Here is a 22946-nt window from a genome sequence, read left to right as displayed (position 1 = left end):
ACCTGATCCGGTTCACAAATGATTCATTCATGAATCTTGATGATCCAGTTCAACTCATTGACAGTAACTGATCCGCTTCTCACACGAAGCTTGTCTAGAAGTCACCCGGCAACATGAGGGTGGTAGAAATCTCCTTAAAGCACATTAACCCAGTTTCCCTCCAATATTTTATTCCCCATACGAGCCTGAAATTGGGTCGAGACTGAGCTGTCCATCACCATTTATTGCAACGAAGGCTATCGTTTAGTTAATAACCACATGTATATCACGTTCTACTGGGCCCGACGGCATGAGCATAGAAGTGAAGGACCTTGACATCACTGTTTTAATGAGATATTCTCGTTCTGATTGGCCAATGGGATGTGATTAAGCCTAATGACTGGAATCAGATGCTTTGTGAAGCGTGTAGCGGGTCATTTATAAAAGGGCACATGAAGTCAAATGCTATTAGGGATGTATTTGCTTAAATGAATGTTTCCCAGAAGGTTATAAATGCACTTGCACTGGAAATGAGTTCAAGGAAAAGGTCAAATCATGTGCAAATGTAATATCCGTTCTTTTGAATAAGTAAACTCTCTATTATGGGAAGCGTAAGGTTAAGCTTTAAAAGAATATGTGGTTAAAGTGAAACAGATTCTGCCAAGTATGCATGTGAGTCTTGTTAATTATTAAAATCATGTTTTCAATTCATATTTATTTGTATGGTGCTTTTCACAATACACGTCGTTTCAAAGCAGTTTTACAGTAAATGCATGAGTCCACATTACAGTTAGAGTAATACGTTATCAGAGGGAGTTATGCATTTCAGAAATGTATACAAAATCACAATTAGTGAAAAATGCATTCATTTAAACAATGTAATTAATGCAGAAACAATGAGCTCATGTAGTAATGAATACTTGTTTGTTAACAAATGATTATGGCTTTTAGGAAATGAAGCATTGGTGCATGTTGATTCCGAGTTTTCATGCTTTTTTATACACATTTTCACTGCTGAATCATTTTCTGCTCTTTAATAAATCACTTTTTTTCATTGCAAATAACTAGTGTGAATTAGACGCTGCTCTCCTGTATCAGCTCTCAATGGCCAGAGCTTTGTCTCGAAGGCCATAAACTGTGCAGAAGATGATTGAATATCAGACTGTAAATGTGAAGAGTGCTCTGATTATAAGAGGGAGCGTTGACCAGGTCACACTGTGTGTGTTTCATCAGTTTCTGCTAATCATTAAGAGGATGTGAAGTGTCACATCTGTCGGGAGAGGCTGTAAAAGATGAATGAGAGCAGAGAAGTGGAGCAGAAACGTGAGCGGTCAGCCTGACCCCATGAGAATGAGGGAATCACACAATAACATCTCGCATTTCACCGCAAAATCAAAAGAAAAAACTGGACGTTTGGCATAAATAACAATATAAAATATAATTTCCGGGTATTTTATTTTATTTTATTTTATTTTATTTTATTTTATTTGTCCCTCCTGTAAGGCGCTTGAAAGTTTTACCAGTTTTTTTTTTTTTTTACTTGTTTATTAATTTATTAATTTACTTGTTTATTTTACTTCCTTTCTTCGATGGAGAAAGTTTTTACTTCTGGAACTGTTGCACTCTTCGTAATATAGAGTTATATAAATATATAATATATATATAAATAATAAGTTATATAAGATAACATATTTTATTTATTTGTTTATTTGTATTACATTAATAAGAATGTGATTGTTTTGCATTGCATAAATGAGAATAATGCCACAATAGATGCAAATAGTTATATAAAATGATTTGATTTATTTATGAATGAAACATGGTATCGTCCAGAAAATAATTTCTGCCATTCTCTCTCTGTATGGTAAAGAATTTATCGCTGATCTTCTAGTTCCATCTGAAGATTATTTATCAATGATAAATGTATAAATTGACAGGACAGACACTTTCTGAGTTTTTGTCATTTGCTGTTCTTTTGAGCCATGTTATATTAATTCAATTATAAAAGAGATAGTTAATTTTCTGGTTTCTGATTGGATACAATTCCATAATAATGTGTGCATTAATGTTTAACTTATTGGTTCATGGTGAATCATTTCCGTAAAATGTTATAGGTTAGTGTGTGTATCCTGTTGCATAACAGTTGCATAAAAGCAACACATATTCTGATTTCTTGTTTGAATCAGTCAATCCGTCAAACACAATATGCCGTTCATTCTTTCTCAATCTCTGGCCTTTATCAACAAAATGAAATAACAGTCTGTGTTATTTCACACTGACCCGCTGAATGACGACAGCTCTTGCCCTACTTCAGGCTAATAGTCATTCATATTAAATGGAAATGTCATTTTTCATGCATGTTGCCTTTCGGTGTCAGCGCTCCGGACATAATTCAGATCTTGAACATGCGAAGTCTTCGAGCATGCGTGTAATGATCCAGAACTCATGTTGAGCCCATAATGATCATCTCTGTGAAGGGAAAGTTAAAATCTGATTCACAATCGAGTCACTCTATGAAATCTGGATATGGATATATCTTCCAAACTACTGAAATAGTCCTTTGTAAACGATTTAAACAATTCATTTTATTCTAAAGTTAGTTTCTTGTATATGTCTGTTGATTAAATTTCGGATTTGCACAGTTTTCTTTCTTTTTTTTTAAAGAAATTAATACTTTAATTCAGCAAGGATGCATTAAATTGATCAATTTTGACAATAACAACATTTATAGTGTTACAAATATTTATGTTTCGAATAAATTCTGTTGAATTTGTTCAAAGAATCCTTAAAAAGAAAGAAATGCATCAGTTTCCTCAGAAATATGAAGCAGCACAACTGTTTTCAACACTGATAATAATCATAAATGTTTCTTGATCATCAAATCATCATATTAGAGTGATTTCTGAAGGATCATGTGACACTGAAGACTGGAGTAATGATGCTGAAAATTCAGCTTTGATCACAGGAATAAATTACTTTTTAAAATATATTCACATAGAAAACAGTTACTTTGAGTTGTAATAATATTATTGTTTTTGCTTATCAAATAAGTGCAGTCTTGGTGAGCAGAATCGAACCTATACCCAAACTTTTCATATACCGGTAAATAATTACATCTAAAATGTATTTTCTTCAGATTCTTCCTTATGGCACCTTTGGTTACCAAAAATTTGTGACGCTGTGGCCTTTCTGTCTTTTGTCTGGTTGTGTAACATTAACACTACAGTTGTTGTGTTGACCTACAAATGTTTTTAAATTATGTTTTCATATCAAAAGGTGTTTTCCTGAATGGAGGGAGGAGAGTACAACAGTACGTAGGAATTGACAGTATTGTATGCTCAACAATTGTAGAAATCAGGTCAGGTCAGATCAGGTGAGACTGAAACACAAATACTCTTAAGTAACCAGTGGTCAACTCAGTCGAAACATTCCAGGATGTTTCTCCATATAGTGTCTTCAATGGGGTCCAACGGGTCGAAGGTCCAGATGTGAGTTTCAGTGCAGCTTCAAAGTCTCGACACGATCCAGCCGAGGAATAAGAGTCTCATCTAGACAAACCAGCGGACATTTTAGAACAAAAATAAACATTTATATAGTTTTTAACCTCTAGTGCTCGTCTTACACTAGCTGTGATGCGACACACATTACATAATCATGTTGCAAGATCACGCGTGACATAGGAGGAAGAACAGACCCAGTGTTTACAAAGCGAATGTGCAAAGGCGAAGTCAAACGCCCTTTACAAAAATAAAAGGTAAAACAATAATGTCGGACGATTTTGAAGTCGGAGAAGAAAATGAGATGGAACATGCGAACATACGTTTTGAACGTGATTACGTGAAGTCGTGGACGTGCAAGATGAGCATTTGTGGTTAAAAAGTATATAAATGTACCCTGGAAATCCAGAGCTCTCGCGAGAGCACAAGTTGAATTTGCTCAGCGAGTTACTCTGGTGTCGAGTAATGATGCTCATCTGAGCTGCACCAATCACAGCGGGTTATCTGATATAGGCGGGCCAGAGGCGAGATGACGACAGCGCTGTGACGTCGAAGTCATTAGTAAACATTGCAGGATGCCTCTGGATGAACACCAGTTGTTGGAAACGGCTTTGGCCGCTACAATGAACGAGTTAGACTCGGCTTTTCATCTAAAAGAGGAACGGAAGACGCCGCTCGAATCCTTCCTTTGCAAGAAGGGCGTTTTTGCTGTTTTGCCGACCGGATACGCAAGAGTCTAATTTACCAGTGAGCTCCGCTGGTAGCTAAGCGATAACTTGTTGTGATTGGTCATAGTGTTGTCCAATTGCGTGCAGTGAGATTTTCAAATGCATGCTTGGTGCCGCCCCTCGAGCTGGCCGATTTTCATTAATCTTTTAGATTTAGGTCTGGATTTCCAGGCTAATATAAATGTTTATTTTGTTATTAAAATGTCCGCTGGTTTGTCTAGATGAGACTCTTATTCCTCGGCTGGATCGTGTCGAGACTTTAAAGCTGCACTGAAACTCAAATCTGGACCTTCGACCCGTTGGACCCCATTGAAGACACTATATGGAGGAACATCCTGGAGTGCTTTCTTCAGAAACCTTCATTTCTTTTCCACTGAAGAAAGAAAGACATGAACATCTTGGATGACGAGGGGGAAAGTAAATTAGCAGGAAATTTTAATTCTGAAGTGAACTAATCCTTTAATGACCATCATGGGAAAATGTGGTCTCATGACCAAACCAGTTAAGAATCTCTGGCTCAGCTTGTCTTGTCTTGCCTTTAAAGGGTCATGAAACCCCTCTCTTTCAGCTCAAGTCTAGCTCACAACTTAAATGGGCGTGGATGGCTGTGAGAAGAAGGGAGGGGAGTGGGTGGGGTACGGACTGTCATCGCCAGTGGCCCATTCATATCGACTGTCACTAAAAATCAGTGGTAAAACGTGAGGAAATGCTTGATTTTTTTATAGCTGACAAAGTTAAAATCTAATGAAATACACTGACACCTTATTTTTGTCCTTTCAAAAGTAACCGAATACCCTGCTACATATATTAGCCTGCAGTAATCATAATTGTGTTTAAAACATATAAATGTATGTACATGCATATATATATATATATATATATATATATATATATATATATATATATATATATATATAATTATGTCATTATAAAATATATATATTTGTTTAAATACACACTATAAATGCATATATTTGAAAATAATAAATTTTCCGCTTAAAAAAATACATAGATCTACGCGCCCCCTAAACCCACATAATAAAGATGGACGGTGACATAGAAATTTGCACAAATTAAGCATACGTTCCATACACTTGAAGTATTATCGAAATATCTAAATTTTAATAACAAGTGATTATTTAACAAAAGGCAAGTAAAACGGTCAGGGTTACATTTTAGACACACACACACACACACACACACACACACACACACACACACTTCTGAAGCGATAGAAAAGTCCTCAGGACCGCATCACTCGCAAGACGGAGCCTGCATTGGTGTACAAGGCCGAAGTCCACCATTCTCCAGTTGAATGGTTGCACACACACATAGTTTAGATGTGCCCGTGGTTGATGGCTGGAGTCCAGCCCTGGCAGCATCGCGGGGAAAGATGCACTGGAACTTTTGCACCACAAAAACAAACGCGCGTCCCATCATTGCCTCTCTCGTCTACTACGCGATATCACAGTTTGACATGTCTGTCACTGGAAAGATCCGCGTGGTGTCATGAATAATTAAGAGAAAGTGTGTTCTCATTGGATAAGAAAACTCAGTCTCATGAATAATTATAAGACATCGATGAGTCATCAAAGTACTATAGTGCTCTGAAGATGAAGATTTTAAACCCGGAAGATGAAAATAGCGAAAAAAACAAAACAAATTTAACCATTTTAACCATCTAACAGATGCTAACATTGTCTTCAATGGTGTTCAACACACATACCTCTGTTAAAATCTCAGAAAATTTGGTTCAGGGTTTCATGACCCTTTAAGTGAATATGTTGTGTGTTTGTCTCTTTATGTGTGTGCACTAGGAATGCCAGTCCTATAGGGGTGGTGCTGACCGCAGTGGTGGCCGTTTCCTACAGAGTAGCTATTGCATGTGAAGGGTAAGTGTGTTATCAGAATCAGGGGCCGTTTACACCACACATTTTCAACTAAAAACTGAAAACTTCATTTTTTTTATGTGTTCATTTACACGACAATGGCATTTTGGGGGCCTGAAAACACAAAATTTTGGTTTCTATGTAAATTTTTGAAAACTATGCCATTATTTTTACAAAAATGCGAATTAGTGAAAATGGTGATGTCATGCACATGTGTGTTACACAGTGTCCTAACCAGACTCGATGCGATAAGATTCCAGCAACAAATAATGTGTCTGTCCACACTAGTCGCGACGCGAATGCGAGATGCGTCAAAATCAATCAGAACCCACAGCCAATCAGAACAGCATGTGGGCGGAGTCAGCCAATCAAAACAGCGTGTGGGCGGAGTCAGCCAATCAGAACAGTGTGTGGGCGGAGTAAGCCAATCAGAACAGTGTGTGGGCGGAGTCTCGCGCCGAGTGCACGGCACCAGAGAGTAATCATGACGGCACTCGCAAGAAAATGGATAAGTCGCTTCATAATCAAACTCACAAATATTACACCATTTAAACATTATTAAAAATACATAGGCTGAGTTACTAAAACAATCTTTGTCAAAGAATACACTTGTTTGTTCACAGTTTGAACGTTCTTGTTTCCATTTGTTTAATTTAATAGTTTCCATTTGTTTAAAAGGTGAACAGCGCTCACCTTTATTAATGTTAAATAAAGGTGAATTATCCATTGTTGCTTTTACAGCCACAAAGCTGGAGCACTAAATGATATTCAAAGTCACATTACACGCTTTTAACATTAAATAAAGCACATAAACAGCGCCCGAGATCATCATCGCCACACTTTGTGTTTGTTGTTTCAAGCGCAACGTCGTGGCTGGTTAAGACAAACACTCTCATTAACATGGAAAACAACCTTTTATTGCACGGTGTCGCCAATATTGATCCTCGTTTTATTTCTCCTTTTGTCCCAAAGTCTGCTTGCCATGATCCATAATGTTTGAACAAAACAACAACAGCGTGAACGCGCCGCTATACGTAACGTGGTTGTCTACGTCTGTCGCCATGGTTACTATGACAAGCGGAAACCAGAGATAATGCGGAAATTACGTCATTGACAGGCGGCAAGTGAACAGGGACGAGCCATTATTTAAAATTGGAATTTCTCTGAAATTAAAAATCTTTGAGAACTTTTGGGACATTGTAAGTCCACAACTGCAGGAAATATATCACACTGTGCAAGGGGATTTTGGGATGTTTTATAACAAAAATCGTACATATTATAGCTTTAAAGGTCCCATGACATGAAATTTTCACTTTCTGAGGTTTTTTAACATTAATATGAGTTCCCCTAGCCTGTATATGGTCCCCAAGTTTCTAGAAATTTCAATCGGTGTAAATCGAGCTTTTGCTATCTTTCTCTGCCTTTGAGAAAATGGAAGCTCAATCGCGCTGATCTTGAATCTCCTCCTTGTGACGTTATAAGGAGGAATGTTACCTCCCCTTTCTCTGCTTTGCCCGCCCAGAGAATATTTTCCGCCCATGAGAAAATGAGCTAGGAAGGAAGTAGGAACGCGCGCAATTTTAGTTTGTCCACGAGAGATATCATGGCTTTTGAGCGAGCGAAGCATAACAATTGCTCAATAATTGGATGTACAAATGAACACCGAAGGGTTAATACAGAGCTGGGCTTGCTGAACGTCTGAAACTAAAGTCTGGATCACTCTCTTTGGCTCAGCTACACACCTCGGAACAGTAAGTCAACTAATGATATAAGTGTGTTGCTTTACTGTTTATGGTTGCCTAGACTGTTACACGTAGAATGTGGCTGTAACATTAGCTATGCAGTTTATGTGTGTGAATACACACACTGTTACGCGAGTGTTGTACACTTCTTTGTTATTTGGATAACCGTTTTCCTGTTGGTTATACGGCGCGCGCGATATCCGCATTTCAAGATCCCAGAGCTTGATGATGTAATTGTAATAAGATAAATTACAGATGTTACAGATCTCTCATGAAAAGGCAACAGTAGGTTAGCGTTAGCTACATGATAATAACTGTAAACCATCCGAATAAAGTACCGTATCCAGACATAATATTTTAAACTAACCATTCGGAAACGTCCTGCTGGAACCGCTGAGTTGTTGCTTCTCCATCCGAATCAGATTCTGGGTCAAACTGAAATGCTTGAATGACTGCGTGTCCTCGTGCCATTGCTATATCCAACGTAAACATGCACGGACCGGTACCGTTGCGCAAGATGGTCAAGGCCACACCCACCCTCCACCTTGCGCCGCCTTTCTCCTCCTCATTAACATTTAAAGCTACAGACACCGAAACGGCCTGTCTGAAGGAAGCTCATTCTGGGACTGGCTTGTAGTGGCTATAATTCTGCACCGAGGCTGAATTTTTGAAAAGAGATTTCAGATACAGTACTAGGGACCACTAAGGCCTATATTAAAGCCTACAAAAAGTAGCATGTCATGGGACCTTTAAAAATGTAGTGGGGGTGGAATTAAATGTATGTTATTGACACACATCCATGGTCTTGTTTCCTTTCTTACATCCGAGACACAGAAAACATCAGTTCTGAGTCTGAGACGCTCTAAGATTGATCTCCGCAATAAAGGGTTAAGCAGAAAACCTGCCCACTTTTCTCCATAGCGGCAGGAATAAATGTGGGAATATGCTCACACATACACCGTAAAGTCTCTATGGCGACAGTGGCCGTGAGAGAACTGAACTTTAATAGCACTAAATGAAAAACAACAGCAGCTTCTCAGCAGTGTGGCCTGAGCGAGCAGACCGATGATGATAGAGCTGGGATGATCCGACTCAATTACACACAACTCTGTCTCCCGCATAAACACAGGGCGCCAACATCACTTTAACATCACTTTAATCCAGATGTGAAAGAAAAACCACCAAGTGACAGTCTGGTCTGGACTGTTCTGTTCTACACACACACACACACACACACACACACACACACACATACAGTCAAACCCAAAATGATTCAGACACCAGATGTAATTTTTGATATTGTTTTACTAGTGTGTGCAGGACACTATAGTTCATTTCTTTAAGTGAGGAGAGCAAAATAAATAAATTGTGACACATTATACCCAAAGATTATTCATACAGTGTAAAATTAATACAAATTTGGGACCAAAAATGATTGGGACACTTTGAGCTGATCATGTTCTGCTGAAGTGTGTTTTCTTTAATTGCTAATGCTCTTTTTACACACAGACTGAACACAATGAAGCACTGCTTGGTGATTGGTTGAGCTAAACTGGTATTATCTAATTGTGTAATTAAATTTAACAGCTGACAGATATTCAACATAATTCATGTGAGAGACAGTCTAACAGAAGGACGGACAAAACCAGTCAAATATCAGCTAAGTTCTGCTCATGTTTTATTAGCATTCTCTAAATGTTATGCGTCTGAATACATTTTGGTTTGACTGTAGGAGTATAATGATGCATGCATTCATCCTGTATTCGGTTCGTACAGTCAGACGATGAATACATTGAGTCACAGACGATTCACTCTCCAGTCCACAAGGGGGCGCGTGTGGTAATGCAACACCGTTTGCGAACCGCCACAACATGTAAAAGAGCAGAAGAAGAAGAGACGATCTACACGCCAACCCAAAACGAGAGTTCAGAAGCACACAAGATCTTGCTAGTAGCCGATACGCTGAGTTAAGATTCGTTTTTGTGACGCACTCCAAAAAATGAATGGAAAGAAACCGTGACGGCAGAAAGCATGTTTGTTTTCTTTATTTTACAAAAGCACAATGATTTGTTTTTACTGTGAGTTTACACAAATAAAAATATAAAAATAGACCCGCCTAATGAATAGACTATAAAACTGCTCATATGTTTTCTGAAGGTCAAGCACTTCATTTCACTGATAATTAGCTGTGTCATCATTGACTAAGAGTTGCAGGCTTTATATCTGACCTATTTATGGGAAAGCGTCTCTTACACACACACACACACTCACACAGGGTGGTACACTTATAGCACTTCTTGAGATTTACAGTGTGTGTGTGTGTGTCATGTTTGCAGACCATTCACCAAGGAGATCTATCGGCAGAGGAGCCAGCGCTGCAAGCACAAATAAAGATGAAGCGTGTGTGTGACGACGACACCAGATTCCCGATCCGTGCTCCTGCATGGTGAATGCTGGGTGGAGACGGACGGATGCACAGCACATAGACGATCAACACTTCTACCGCAATGTTTAAGATTTTATGTTACACGGAAGACAAACCGTGAATGCAATGACAATCTTCCAATTGTAATCTGTAGTTTGCTCACATATGATAACCATAAAGTGTGTTTGTATTTCCTCAATCTGTTCCTAATGCACATCCAGGCTGAAAAAAAGGGTCCATTTGTTTCATGTTCAGAGACTGAATGTACTTTATGTGTTATTTGCGGATGCACGTTTCTCTTTCCAGAGGTAAAATAAATGGACACTTCCTGGTTTATCTTTCAGTATGTACACACTCGTCTGCCTTTTCCTTCTTACTCTAATGGCACCGATCAGGGATTCACAAAGCTTTTTTTTGCTGGCCAAACCCTTTAGATGTGAAATATTTAAGTAAATATTTCAATAATTCAACAACGCATTTTTCATGTTCTTAGTTCTTTGATGTCAGATACCAGTCACATGACATGCAAGTAAATAGCTAATAAAGTAAATAAAATATTTCATGTTTTATTCGTAAGTGTTTTATATTGATTTTGTAGCTGGACTTTAAAGGGATACTCCACTTTTTTTGGAAATAGGCTCATTTTACAACTCCCCCAGAGTTAAACAGTTGCGTTTTACCGTTTTTTTACCGTAACCAATGAGTCCAGCTGGGGACTATTTTCAGGCGCTGTGTCATATCATTACGCCTGCTGGACTCATGGTATGGCAGCAAAGTTTCTTGATTATTGCGCAGGAATGAGAGTATAGTTCCTAGCCATATCAGCCTAGAAAATCGCAACTTTACATTTTCCGTCGGTTTTAGTGCACGATGTAACTACAGAAGAGTCGAGTTTTAAATAGGAAAAATATTGAAACTCTTTGGTCATTTTTTTGAGAGAGATGCTAATGGTCTTGATAGTGACTCTAGTCCACATTACATTCACACTGGTGTTGCAATACTAATATTTATGTCTTAAATTCTAAACTTTTTAATGTTCAAACTCGAATAAACTCGCAGCAAAAGCAGAGATTTACTGTATATACTGTAAACCGAGACGCTCATCATATTGCGATTATCGTGCACCCCAATTATTTATTTTAATTTTGCATCCAGTATAATTAATTATTAGCTTTTGAACTCATAAATTCTTCCACATATTGTTGCATTGAATGCATCAGGACACTGAGAACAGATTAACTATTTATTATAACTCAATTAAAATATATTTTAAGACCAAATTTGGAGAAAGTTACTTTTAAAAGTAATGCGTAACAATGTTTCGTTACTCCCTTTAAAAAAGTAACTAATAGTTACTTAGTTACTTTTCATGGGAAGTAATGCGTTACTTTACTTTTGCCTTACTTTTTCTCACCTTGGCTGGGCTTGATTGTTTTTTAATAACAAAACAAACAAAAGTTTTTTTTTTTGGCAAATGTAAAGCCTCTTTCACACCAAAAGTGAAATGAATAAGCCTCATGCTGAAGGAGATGTATATTCATGCCCGTACAGTCGAGGGCGCCGCTCAGACAAATACTAAAGTAAGATTAAATACATAAAGGCCTGGTTTCACAGACAGGGTTTAGATAAAGCCAGGATTAGGCCTTAGTTCAATGAGGACATTTAAGTAACTTTTCTAAACGTGGCTTTAAAAGCATCACTGATGTGCATCTGGAGACAGAACAATGACACTGACATGTTTTAAGATATATCCGTGCAAGTTGCCTTCAGTTAAACCTGCTCAAACATGCATTCCAGTCACAGACTAACTTTCACAGCCTGGTCTGTGAAACCGGGGACAAGTACAGTATATTTGTGTTTTTTAACATACTTATAAAATAAAAATGCATTTCACTGTATTTAAAGGTGCCTTTGTTACACTGTAATTATACATTTAAGTACTGACTGATAATAATTAACTACTTTAGGGTTAGGATTAGGGTTTGATTTGGTTGAGGGTTAGTTGCATAATAATGCATAATTTATAATATAGCAACTACAGGTAACAATGACACTGTAAAATAAAGTGTTACCCACTGTTTTTATTCATTTTGAGGAATACTGATCTGCTTTTGTGCGAGTAAATGCACTTTAGCTTAAATAAAGAGTAAATGCTTGTTCACATTATCTTAAATCTACAGTAATCCTCATGGGAACAGGAGAGCTGTCAGTCAATACATGAGAAAACAAAGTAACTTTGAGTTGCTTGTTTGAAAAGGTTACATTGTTTGAATGTTGTAAATTTAAAAAGTAATGTTACTTTAGTAGTTACTTAAAAAAAGTGATCTGATTATGTAACTTATAATGCATTACTCACAACACTGGGTAAAGGGATCGTTCACCCAAATATTAACATTTGCTGTTAATTTACTAACGCCGTCGCTCAGGCCAATCGAGATGAAGGTGTCTTTATTTTTCTTCAGTGGAAGAGTAAAGAAGATTTTTAGCTGAAACTGTAGTCCTTGGTTATTATGATATATATAATGCAAGAACGGCTTGAGTAAAAGAAACATATACAGGCAAAACTAAATTAATACTCTTGTCTCCTGACGAATCATTGAGTTGTGCAAGAAACTGAACATTATGTACAACATTATTACCTGTAATCCACAGCCTTTCTGTTGCATAATTCAGAAGTCAGTCAATGGCAGGGAAAGGTTTAAGAAAGACCATTACATCTCAAATGCTTGACCCATATAGGTCTATGAAAACAATGTGGAGTTTCCATGCTTATGTTTATGCTTTTACTAAGAACATTTACACAGAAATTGGTTCTGCCTGTGTTGTTTCTATACATGTAGTTTACAGCTTTTTGGCAGCGAAATGACATAGTTAAAGCCTCTATAACACTTTAATTTGATTCTGCCCAACGGATATTCTAACTATAACTTTGTAAATACATGTCAAGTCATTAGAGTATTAGTACTGTCTTAATATCTGCTTACACTTCATTTTGATGTCATTCTGTTGACTATAAGTAACTTTGCAACTACAGTCAAACCTAAATATATTCAGACGCCTTCAACATTTCTCACATTATCAGTTTATTCGCTATAGTTTAGAAAATGGTAATGAAATATGAGCAGAACTCAGCTGATATTTGACTGGTTTTGTCCGTCCTTCTGTTAGACTGTCTCACACATGAATTATGTTGAATATCTGTCAGCTGTTAAATTTAACTACACAATTAGATAATACCAGTTTAGCTCAACCAATCACCAAGCAATGCTTCATTGTGTTCAGTCTGTGTGTAAAAAGAGCATTAGCAATTAAAGAACACACACTTCAGCAAAACATGATCAGCTCAAAGTGTCCCAATCATTTCTGCTCCCAAAAAAACATTTTACTGGTAGTCGCTGTATGAATATACGAATGTATGAATTCACATATGCATGAATTATTATTAATTTTTGAGTAAAAAATGTCACACTTTAGTCAAAAAAGTGCACACACTAGACAAAAAAATATAAAACATTATATCTGGTGTCTGATTCATTTTTGGTTTGACTGTAGTTGCAAAGTTACTTATAGTCAGCAGAATGACATCGAAATGAAGAGTAAGTTTAAGACATCAGCATTTAATTGAAATAAAGTGCAACCTCAGGGGCCAAAAGTTTGGCATGTAAACCTTTGACCCGTTGACCCAGCCAAGGGTCCGCTGTTACATAAGAACAGACTGTAAAAGATTTGGGGGTTTCTTTAGCCATGAGCCGTCTGGGATCTGATGTCGTCAGCATGATAACAAAACCCAATCAATCGGCTTCGGTCTCTCAGACGTCACATCTCTGTTGGACAATCTCGCTAAGAAAATATTACACACGTTACAAAACCCAGGCTCCAGATCAGACTGTGTTTTCAAAACAAAGAAATCAATCCATTTATCTGTGCATTGTGCCAAAAAAAATCTTTTTCTGAATTTCTTGTTATATACAATGAAGAAAAAAGAGAGATCAGTGTCCATTTGCATGCAATAATATTCAGTGTTGTTGTGATCGAGTTTCCTGCCAAGCGCTCTGTGTTGGCTCACCGTCTGCTGTTGCTTCTTTTCATGAACTGGATTGGCTTGAGGAATAGAAATGCATCCAATTTCCTTCTTTAATTTATGCCGTAATAACTTTTCTCTTCCTCTGTTCCAGTGCCTTTTCATTCATGCTCGCTATATTTGATCTTCGAGGCCTCCGAAGAGTGTCTAGATACGCTAGAGTTTCCTGCGCTGCTTAATCTCTCGACACCGTGGCAAAAACAGTCATATTTTACCCGAGTTGTGAACTTGTAGTCATTGTGGAGAGTTAAAATGGCCAGACACTGTTAAATAAAACCTAAAAACATGTTATTTTGCATTGTCTTCACACAAAACCAAAGCTATAGCAAAACCAGTGCAGATTCATAGAGAAATTAGCCAGTTTTAAAACGAATAAGCAGTTTGAATCATTTTAATGAGAATTATTATATAATAACCTTCATTCACATCTGACTCTTGATTACTTGCTCTATTATATACTTGTGAAAAACAACTAGCATACTTTAAAAAGAGTACTTAATATAAGGCTACTTTAAAACTTAAGTGCGAACTAAATATGTTTTCAGATGCTCAATTGCCTATTTTACAATTAAATGAAAAGGTGTTATAGTTTAAATGTGTATTAAATGCAGTTAGCTGAACTTTAGAGTGCTTTTTGACTCACTTAAATACAGTAATTTCATAATTACGTCTATTGTCTTTGAAATTAGATTAAAGTGTGCACTGACAAGGTTTTACGGTAAACTAAAACATACTTTAATGTCATTTCTGTTGAAACTTGTATGCCATGTATTTAAATAAAATGAGCAATTTCACATTTGAAATGGTGAAGTTGCAATTTAGTACATTTAGTATAATCAAGTGCATGTGCTTTAGTATGACACATCAGAATCAGTGTGCGTCTTTAAAGCATTATTAAACGATGATTTCATGAGTTCAACTTTTAATTCAAGCAGTCATGAAAGTGCACACATAAGAGGCCTTTTATTTCTTTAATATTATATTATCTGCAAGTACAGTTTTTCAAATATACTTTTAAGAATTGAAGTGCACTACAAGTTCACATTCAAAACAATTAAGCACTTATTTCTTTTTTTACCCTCAGATCAGTATATTGACTGCTTTTTCTTATTATTTTATTATTTTATTATTTTACAATTTGAATAAAAATAACATGTTACAAAAACAGTAATGGTTTATAGCGGTCTTATATCTGTCTAATATACAGGAAGGCTTTTTTACAATAAACTTTCTTTAGACCGTTATATATGACTTTACTGACTTGCTTTCTTTTCTCTGACACTTTCTGGCACTCATTCTTTTGCCTTGCATTAATCTCTCTCTCTCTCTCTCTCTCTCTCTCTCTCTCTCTCTCTCTCTCTCTCTCTCTCTCTCTCTCTCTCTCTCTCTCTCTCTCTCTCTCTCTCTCTCTCTCTCTCTCTCTCTCTCTCTCTCTCTCTCTCTCTCTCTCTCTCTCTCTCTCTCTCTCTCTCTCTCTCTCTCTCTCACACACACTTTGCCCTCGTCCTCTAATAAACTCTTATGGATTATTAAATTACACTGAGAGCTGACACACATACATAAATGCATGCAAACAAGCAATCCTCTCAGGGTCATTATAAATGCCAGGGCTCAGGTCATGATTTTTGATCATGCTGGATTGTGGGAATCAAGACTCTTACTCATTTAATTAGTCATTTAATTAGTCATTTAGCCTTGGTCAGAAACTAATCAAGACAAGTTCTATGGGAAAAGCCATTTGAAACTCAAGTGCAATGAATTTAAGTCTAAAACACCAGTGTATGATTGTTTTCCAATATAATAATACTCAGAAACAACATGCATTCATTTAATGGTGATTTTATGTTGACTTGATGTGTGTTAGACTTACTAATCATGCATTTTATTTATTTGCTTTAAAAAAACAGCTTCATAGTTTTTTTGTTTGTTTTGTTTTTTACCTCACAGTTGTAGGTTTTTATGTTATTTCTGAAGTCTAAGGCTGCATTGATTTGATAAAAATACAGTAAAAAATCTGAAATTATTATTACAATCCAAAATAGTGATTTTCTATGTGAATATATAGTAAAGTGTAATTTATTCCTGTGATCAAAGCTGAATGTTCAGCATCATTACTCCAGTCTTCAGTGTCACATGATCCTTCAGAAATCATTATAATATGATGATTTGATGATCAGTTTATCATAGTCTATATATTATAGGTATAGTTTTCCTTTTTTGTTCAGTGGGAGGAAGACAGTAAGTAAGTAAATGATTGAAATGCTCAGATAATGATGCTCAAAAAGCTCATTTCAACTCATAAATGGCCTAAATCTATACACAAAGATCTTGAATATTAAAAAGCAGCATCTAAACCCTGTCTGATGGGAATGAGTGCGCCACTCCACAGGTTTTGGACGCATAATTGAAATGTGGAGTTGTGGAAATATAATGGGCTGTGAAGGTCATTATCGCTCAGTGCTCATCATGGCTTTATAGGGGTCCTATTTGCACAGGTTTTTTCCGTGTTGTTCCTCACTTTCTCTCTTCCTCTGTGTGTCATGCATTGGCTTTTATCCGTTCTGTACTTTGAAACAGATCTTCTGATCCATGTTGCATGCTGGTATTTCTCTCTCTCTCTCCACTCTTTTGTTTCACTCCTATAATGAGCTCCTGTGTGCATTTTTCGTCACTCCTTGTTTCAAAGAAAAGCTCATTATAATCACCTGCTTTTTCAGTTTCTCTTTGTAAATGCATTGATTTGTCATTTCACGCTCCAGTCGTTGACGATCACACGTTGATCTGATTGGTTACAAGGTAGTTTGTGACGTCAGAAACACCAGCGATTTCAAAGCGTGTTTTTGAGACTGTCTTTGGTTATACTCAGCAATGGTGTCGACTTATGAATTTACACATGCTTTGTCTTGTAGCATATTAAAAACACCACATATACATATTTAAACAACATTAAAAGCTGGATAGATGGACTTGAACAACTACAGTGTTTGAGGGCGGGGCAAAATAGACGCTGTTCTCCTTTAGCCAATGAAGACCTAGACTGGCATTATGCAAATTTGTTAAATTGTTTAACTTCAATAACTCCATCTACACTTTGATCTTTGAAACTTTGCAGACATTTTACAATCATAAACAGCTTTATTACACACTACATGAAAGGTAATATTACAAAAAAGCCTAATAGGGCATTAATAACATAAGCAACATTTAGCAATACATTTACTACATTATTTAGTCTTCGTTCATGTTAGCTCAGGTCCATTATTAGTACCAGATACAACTTTTGATTTTTATAATGTGTTAGTAAATGTTCAAATTAACATTTAACTAAGATGCTTTAGAAGTATTTTTAGTTTACGTCGACTAATGTTAACAAATGCAACCACATAGTAAAGTGTTACCAGATCATTTAAGGAATAGTGCACTGTTTCAGTGAAAGGTAAACATGCAGGTGACGCACATCTAACTTTCTTATGTGAACTACTTTCTTATTTTGCATAGAAACAGCCCACGGTAGGCTAATGCAGCCGGTTGTGGTTGTGTGTGTGTGTGTGTGTGTGTGTGTGTGTGTGTGAGAGAGAGAGAGAGAGAGAGAGAGAGAGAGAGAGAGAGAGAGAGAGAGAGAGAGAGAGATGCTAAAGTAGACGGCCAATCAGAGTCCAGTTTTCCAGAGCGCGCTGGTATAAAAGCGTCGTGCTCGAGCCGCTCGGATTCACTTGCGCCGCGTTGTGGCGATGCACGGGCGCGCGCTTCTGTATTAGATATTGACTGCGGTCTGAAGAAGAAAACAATGATCTGTAGAACCACTGACTGGAGCATTTCGGATTCACTTTATTTGTTTTTAATTATTCTAGCCTACTTGTTACTCTAGTATCACATTAATTTCAGTCCTTATTTCTTATTTCCATGAGCCGTTAACGCTTCTGTTTCCATTCCCAAATTTGTGATCAAGTGCAAATATGAACAAACCAGAACTACGTACATGATAAATGCCATCGCTGCACTTTAAAGGTTGACGCTATATGTTTAAAAGACTGTTGCATTTAAGGGGAAAAAGCAGCAGGACATTCCAAAAAAGCAAACAAATATTTGAGCTATTAAATCTCAGTTGTTACTGCGAAATGTAGTGATAGCTGGTGCAATGAAAAGTCACGTGACTTATCCGGTAATGTGGTCGATAATAACACTAAATACTAACAGAGGCTTGAACTAAATAACATAAACATTAGCATGAAACACTTCAATGTATACATAACTGAGCAATAAAAAGAAATCTAAGCGAATGTGGTGGTTCATGCAGGGAATTCTGTGAAGTTATAAGACTATAATCATAGGCTATTTTTTATTTAAAAATAATAAAGGCATAATTTTACCAATAGGCCTATTTTACAGTACAAATATACCTATGAACTAAAAGCATACTTTTAGCAATATGCCTATTTTTTATATAAAATATGCCTATGAAATAAATGCATAATTTTAACAATAGGCCTATTTTATATTTTATAGTACAAATAGTCTATGCTTATGAAATAAAAGCATAATTTTAACAATAGGCCTATTTTAAAGTACACATATGCCTATGAAATAAAAGCATCATATTAACAATATTTTACAGTACAAATAGGAGCCTATGCATTCTGATCTCTACGCAGAAACATCTGCAATGCTTTACAGGTAAATGACATATTGTTTTTTTAAATAGGGAACTTGATACACAGCGTGAAGTACTTTTCCTCTCAGTGAATGTTCCTAGTATTAGTTGCACCAGAAAGCACTGATCCACACAAACTGACGCACCAGTTGCACTGGCCCGCGGTGACGCGCACGGGGGGCGGGGCGCGAGCACGTTTAAATAGAGGTTCTTCATCATTAAAGCTTCAGAAGCAACAGCCACTGCAAACTTACAGCACAACCAGCTATTCTTTACTACTCCGGCTCAAAACCTGCACACACAAGACAAACATGATCAAGAAAATGAGTCCTTCAGAGAACGAGTTTGACATCCCAGCGAAAAACTGCTACAGGATGGTCATTCTCGGATCCACCAAAGTTGGGAAAACGGCGATCGTGTCCCGGTTTCTGAACGGGCGCTTTGAGGAACAGTACACGCCGACCATAGAGGACTTTCACAGGAAACTCTACAGCATCAAGGGAGAGGTGTACCAACTGGACATCTTGGATACTTCAGGGAATCATCCGTTCCCAGCTATGAGGAGACTGTCTATCCTGACAGGTAAATATCTTATCAAATAAAACCAAGCATTTTTGGTTAATAGAAGAACCTTTCAGTGAACAGATCTTAAAAGTGTAATGGACAAAAAAATCTACACTGTCTAAAAATGCTGGGTTGTTTCAATGGAGTTATTATTATTATTATTATTATTATTATTAAATTAAAAGATTTAAACCAAGGGTTGGATCAAAACGTTGGTTTAACATTTTTAATTAAATTTTCAGACCTAACTGTTGGGTTTGTCCATATTTGATCCAAACCTGGGTGGAAACAGCCCAGTATTTTTAGTGTAAAGAACTTTTTTGAATTTTAAAGGTTCCTCAAGGAACCATCAATGCCAATATTTTTTTATTTTTTTTAGAGTGATACTGTTGGCTAATTGCTGTATTCGTAGTCAACATTTCTAATCGTTCCCCCTCTTCTTTTGGCCACAGGTGATGTTTTCATCCTGGTGTTCAGTCTGGACAACCGCGAGTCTTTTCACGAGGTGCAGCGACTCAAACAGCAGATCTACGAGACCAAATCCTGCCTTAAAAACAAGACCAAAGAGAACGTGGACGTGCCGCTGGTGATCTGCGGGAACAAGGGCGACCGCGAGTTTTACCGAGAGGTTCAGCGCGACGAGATCGAGCAACTGATCGCGGGGGACGAGCAATGCGCGTACTTTGAGATCTCCGCCAAGAGGAACACGAACGTCGACCAGATGTTTCAAAGACTCTTCGCTCTCGCCAAACTACCCAACGAGATGAGCCCGGACCTCCATCGCAAGGTGTCCGTGCAGTACTGTGACATTCTCCACAAAAAGTCTTTCAGAAACAAGAAGGTTAAGGACGGAGACGCGTACGGGATCGTTGCGCCTTTTGCGCGCCGCCCGAGCGTCCACAGTGACTTAATGTACATTAAAGAGAAGACCATAGGAGGCGGACAGACCAAAGACAAAGAGAGATGCAGTATCAGCTAAAACCGTGCCGTTTACAGCACTGCTACGGTTATTATTAAAAGCACACGGTTGTTGTGCAAATCCCGGTGACTCCGAAAGAGTCGTGGTCGAACCGGTAAAAGTCATCGGCTTGAGCTCTCACCTCGCGACGTGGACGCGCATGTAATCTCGCGAGGTCTCCTGTACAGAATAGCGACTTTGTTCTGGTCAGTCTGAGCGCTCTGTGATGTGGCTTACAAGTATCAACTCCATGCTTAAAAATGTGCTTTGTTAGAACATTTGCCTTTTTGGGTGCTGAACGGAGTTGCAATGTCAGCGGTTTACATATTTTTTTTTTTTGGTTAAACTTTATCACAAAGAAATCGACTTGAATGTTTTTTTGCATTTTGAACAATTTTTTTATTGTCAATGAATGTATATTTATTCTTCTATGTCATTGTTGAACTCAACACTTTTGGAAGACTGAAATAAAAGCCTTTGTCAAGAATATGCATGTTTCCGAAGCATTTGTGTTCTCACAGACCTACGACTGCAGTGGCTTAGTCTAATATAGTCCAGATATTTCCTTTAACCCTCTGGTGCTGTTTGATTAATAATTACATTTTTTTTACAGAATTGTTGCTGTATGAACACACAGAAATCATGGACGTGATTCGAAAAGGTTAAGTGTTCTGGAAAGTCACACATGACAAATTTCACCAAGTGGAAAAACAAACTATTAAATATTACTGAACTAAAATATAGTACAATCATTTCATTGAAATAAGAAAAAAGGTCATTTTTGACCGACACGAACAAGTAAGGGTTTAAAACTGCAGAACAATCTGAAAATACCTTAAGACACTCAAAAATATGGTTTCATATAAACTTTCAGCTTAAGCCTATCTGGAAAAACATATAATCCGAAGGGGAAAAAAACCTAGGATGTTGCCATTTGTCGTGTGCTCACTCCATGCAAGCAAATACGACTTGAAAATGATCTATTATGGCTTGAGTCAGACAAATATGGTTTGATCTATCTTGCTTAAACCCATCAAGTCTAAATATTCCAGTTACTTTCTTAAAAGATGCAGAATAATCTCAAAATACATTCTATGATGCTCAAATAATCGTTGTCTGTATGCAAACAAACACAGCTAGTAATGAATTAATCCATTATGTCGTGGAATGAGGCTCCAATATTGTATCTGAGTATTTAAAAAAAAAGATGCATATATATAAACTCGCTGCTTAAGCTCACTTTGAGTATAAATATTCCCGATAAATAAGAGAATACCTTCTAGGATTCTCACAATATTGATGTGTGTGTTGTGCACACACTTGTTACCAAGAAAATGTACTAATTTGTTATGGCTTGAAATGAGGCCTCAACATGAGCACTTTACAGTATACAAGCACTTGTGTGTACTTACCTAAAACAGTACTGGTAATTTAAGGCAACTACATGGGTCAAGGTTAGTTTTAGGGGTAGATTCAGGGTGTGTACCTAGTTATTACCCAGTTATTGTAATAACTATAATAAGTAGCCTACATAGGGAACAGGATTGTAAAATAAAGTGCCAAACCAGTTTCATCTACTTGCTGCAAGTCTATTGAGGATAAATATTCCAGATATATGAAAACACCTAGTCTTTTGTTGACATGGAGCAAAATTGCTTGTCATTTCACTCATGTAAATGGTTTAAGACAGACCTCAATATTTATTGTCTGAGCTCAAGTAAATATGGTTTCATTAAGTGCAACTGAAAACCTCTACTAAAGAAATGACTGAATTTAATGCACAAACTATGACAAAGGTAAAGAACACAGTAACAATTCACAGACACTAAACATGATTTTGCAAATGCTATGCCCAAAATAAAAAATATATATACAAACAGTACAAATACTGAATCAGTGTGGCCTCTCTCGGTGTAAACAAGTGTTCATGTTTTCTCTCACGAAGGTTTGGGGATGTCGAACATGCACAGGCTCTTGTATTTCTGCAGAAGCTGGTTCTTGGTCTGGACCTGCTCTCGGAGGGTCTGTAGTTTGTTCTCCTGAAGCGCAGGACTCATGTCGATCCCCGGCATGCCAGAAATCTGCTCCCGAGCCTCCTGGATCTTCGTCTTCAGTTTGTTCAGCTCCTGATGCACGTCTGGACTGTCCTTGTCCATGCTAATGACAGGTGAATGCAGACAGGCCGTTAAAGAGTTAATTCACCCAAAAATTACAATTCTGTCATCATTGTTCCAAAACTGTATGAATTTCTTTCTTCTGATGAACATATAAGACTATATTTTGAAGAATATGGGCAAGTAAACATTTGATGGACACCCATTGACTACCATAGTATGGAAAAACCCCACTATGGAAGTCCTTTACAAACATTCAAAATATCTTCTTTTGTGTTCAGCGGAAGAAAGAAACTCATACCGGTTTGGAACAACTTG

General features: G+C 37.2%; 3 protein-coding genes across 6 annotated transcripts in view; 2 read left to right on the top strand and 1 right to left on the bottom strand.

Moving 5' to 3' along the window:
- pemt (phosphatidylethanolamine N-methyltransferase) overlaps window positions 1-10834 on the top strand; it is a 77316-nt gene extending 66482 nt beyond the window's left edge. For 3 of the 4 annotated variants that reach the window (XM_081392055.1, XM_081392054.1, XM_081392057.1), the window contains exons 7-8: window positions 6022-6096; window positions 10172-10833. In XM_081392055.1, the coding sequence (XP_081248181.1) occupies window positions 6022-6096; window positions 10172-10226 (130 nt within the window). In that variant the 3' untranslated portion in view covers window positions 10227-10833. Of the gene's footprint in view, window positions 1-6021; window positions 6097-10171 lie in introns of all 4 variants that reach the window. The other variant, XM_081392056.1, reaches the window with a different exon arrangement.
- Window positions 10835-19226: 8392 nt separating this feature from the next.
- Window positions 19227-20996, top strand: rasd1 (RAS, dexamethasone-induced 1). Its single transcript, XM_081393224.1, has 2 exons — window positions 19227-19574; window positions 20009-20996. The coding sequence occupies exons 1-2, from the start codon at window positions 19304-19306 to the stop codon at window positions 20533-20535; spliced, it is 798 nt and encodes a 265-aa protein (XP_081249350.1). The 5' UTR covers window positions 19227-19303; the 3' UTR covers window positions 20536-20996.
- med9 (mediator complex subunit 9) overlaps window positions 20854-22946 on the bottom strand; it is a 2411-nt gene continuing 318 nt past the window's right edge. The window contains exon 2 of the mRNA XM_081393225.1: window positions 20854-22671. Coding sequence (XP_081249351.1) covers window positions 22452-22671 — 220 coding nt within the window. The 3' untranslated portion in view covers window positions 20854-22451. The remainder of the gene's footprint in view (window positions 22672-22946) is intronic.

The sequence above is a fragment of the Scardinius erythrophthalmus genome (genome assembly GCF_964197995.2).
Source record: "Scardinius erythrophthalmus genome assembly, chromosome: 18".
NCBI lineage: Eukaryota > Metazoa > Chordata > Actinopteri > Cypriniformes > Leuciscidae > Scardinius > Scardinius erythrophthalmus.
Note: the sequence above shows the minus strand (reverse complement) of the source record. Positions and strands in the feature narration are given on the sequence as shown.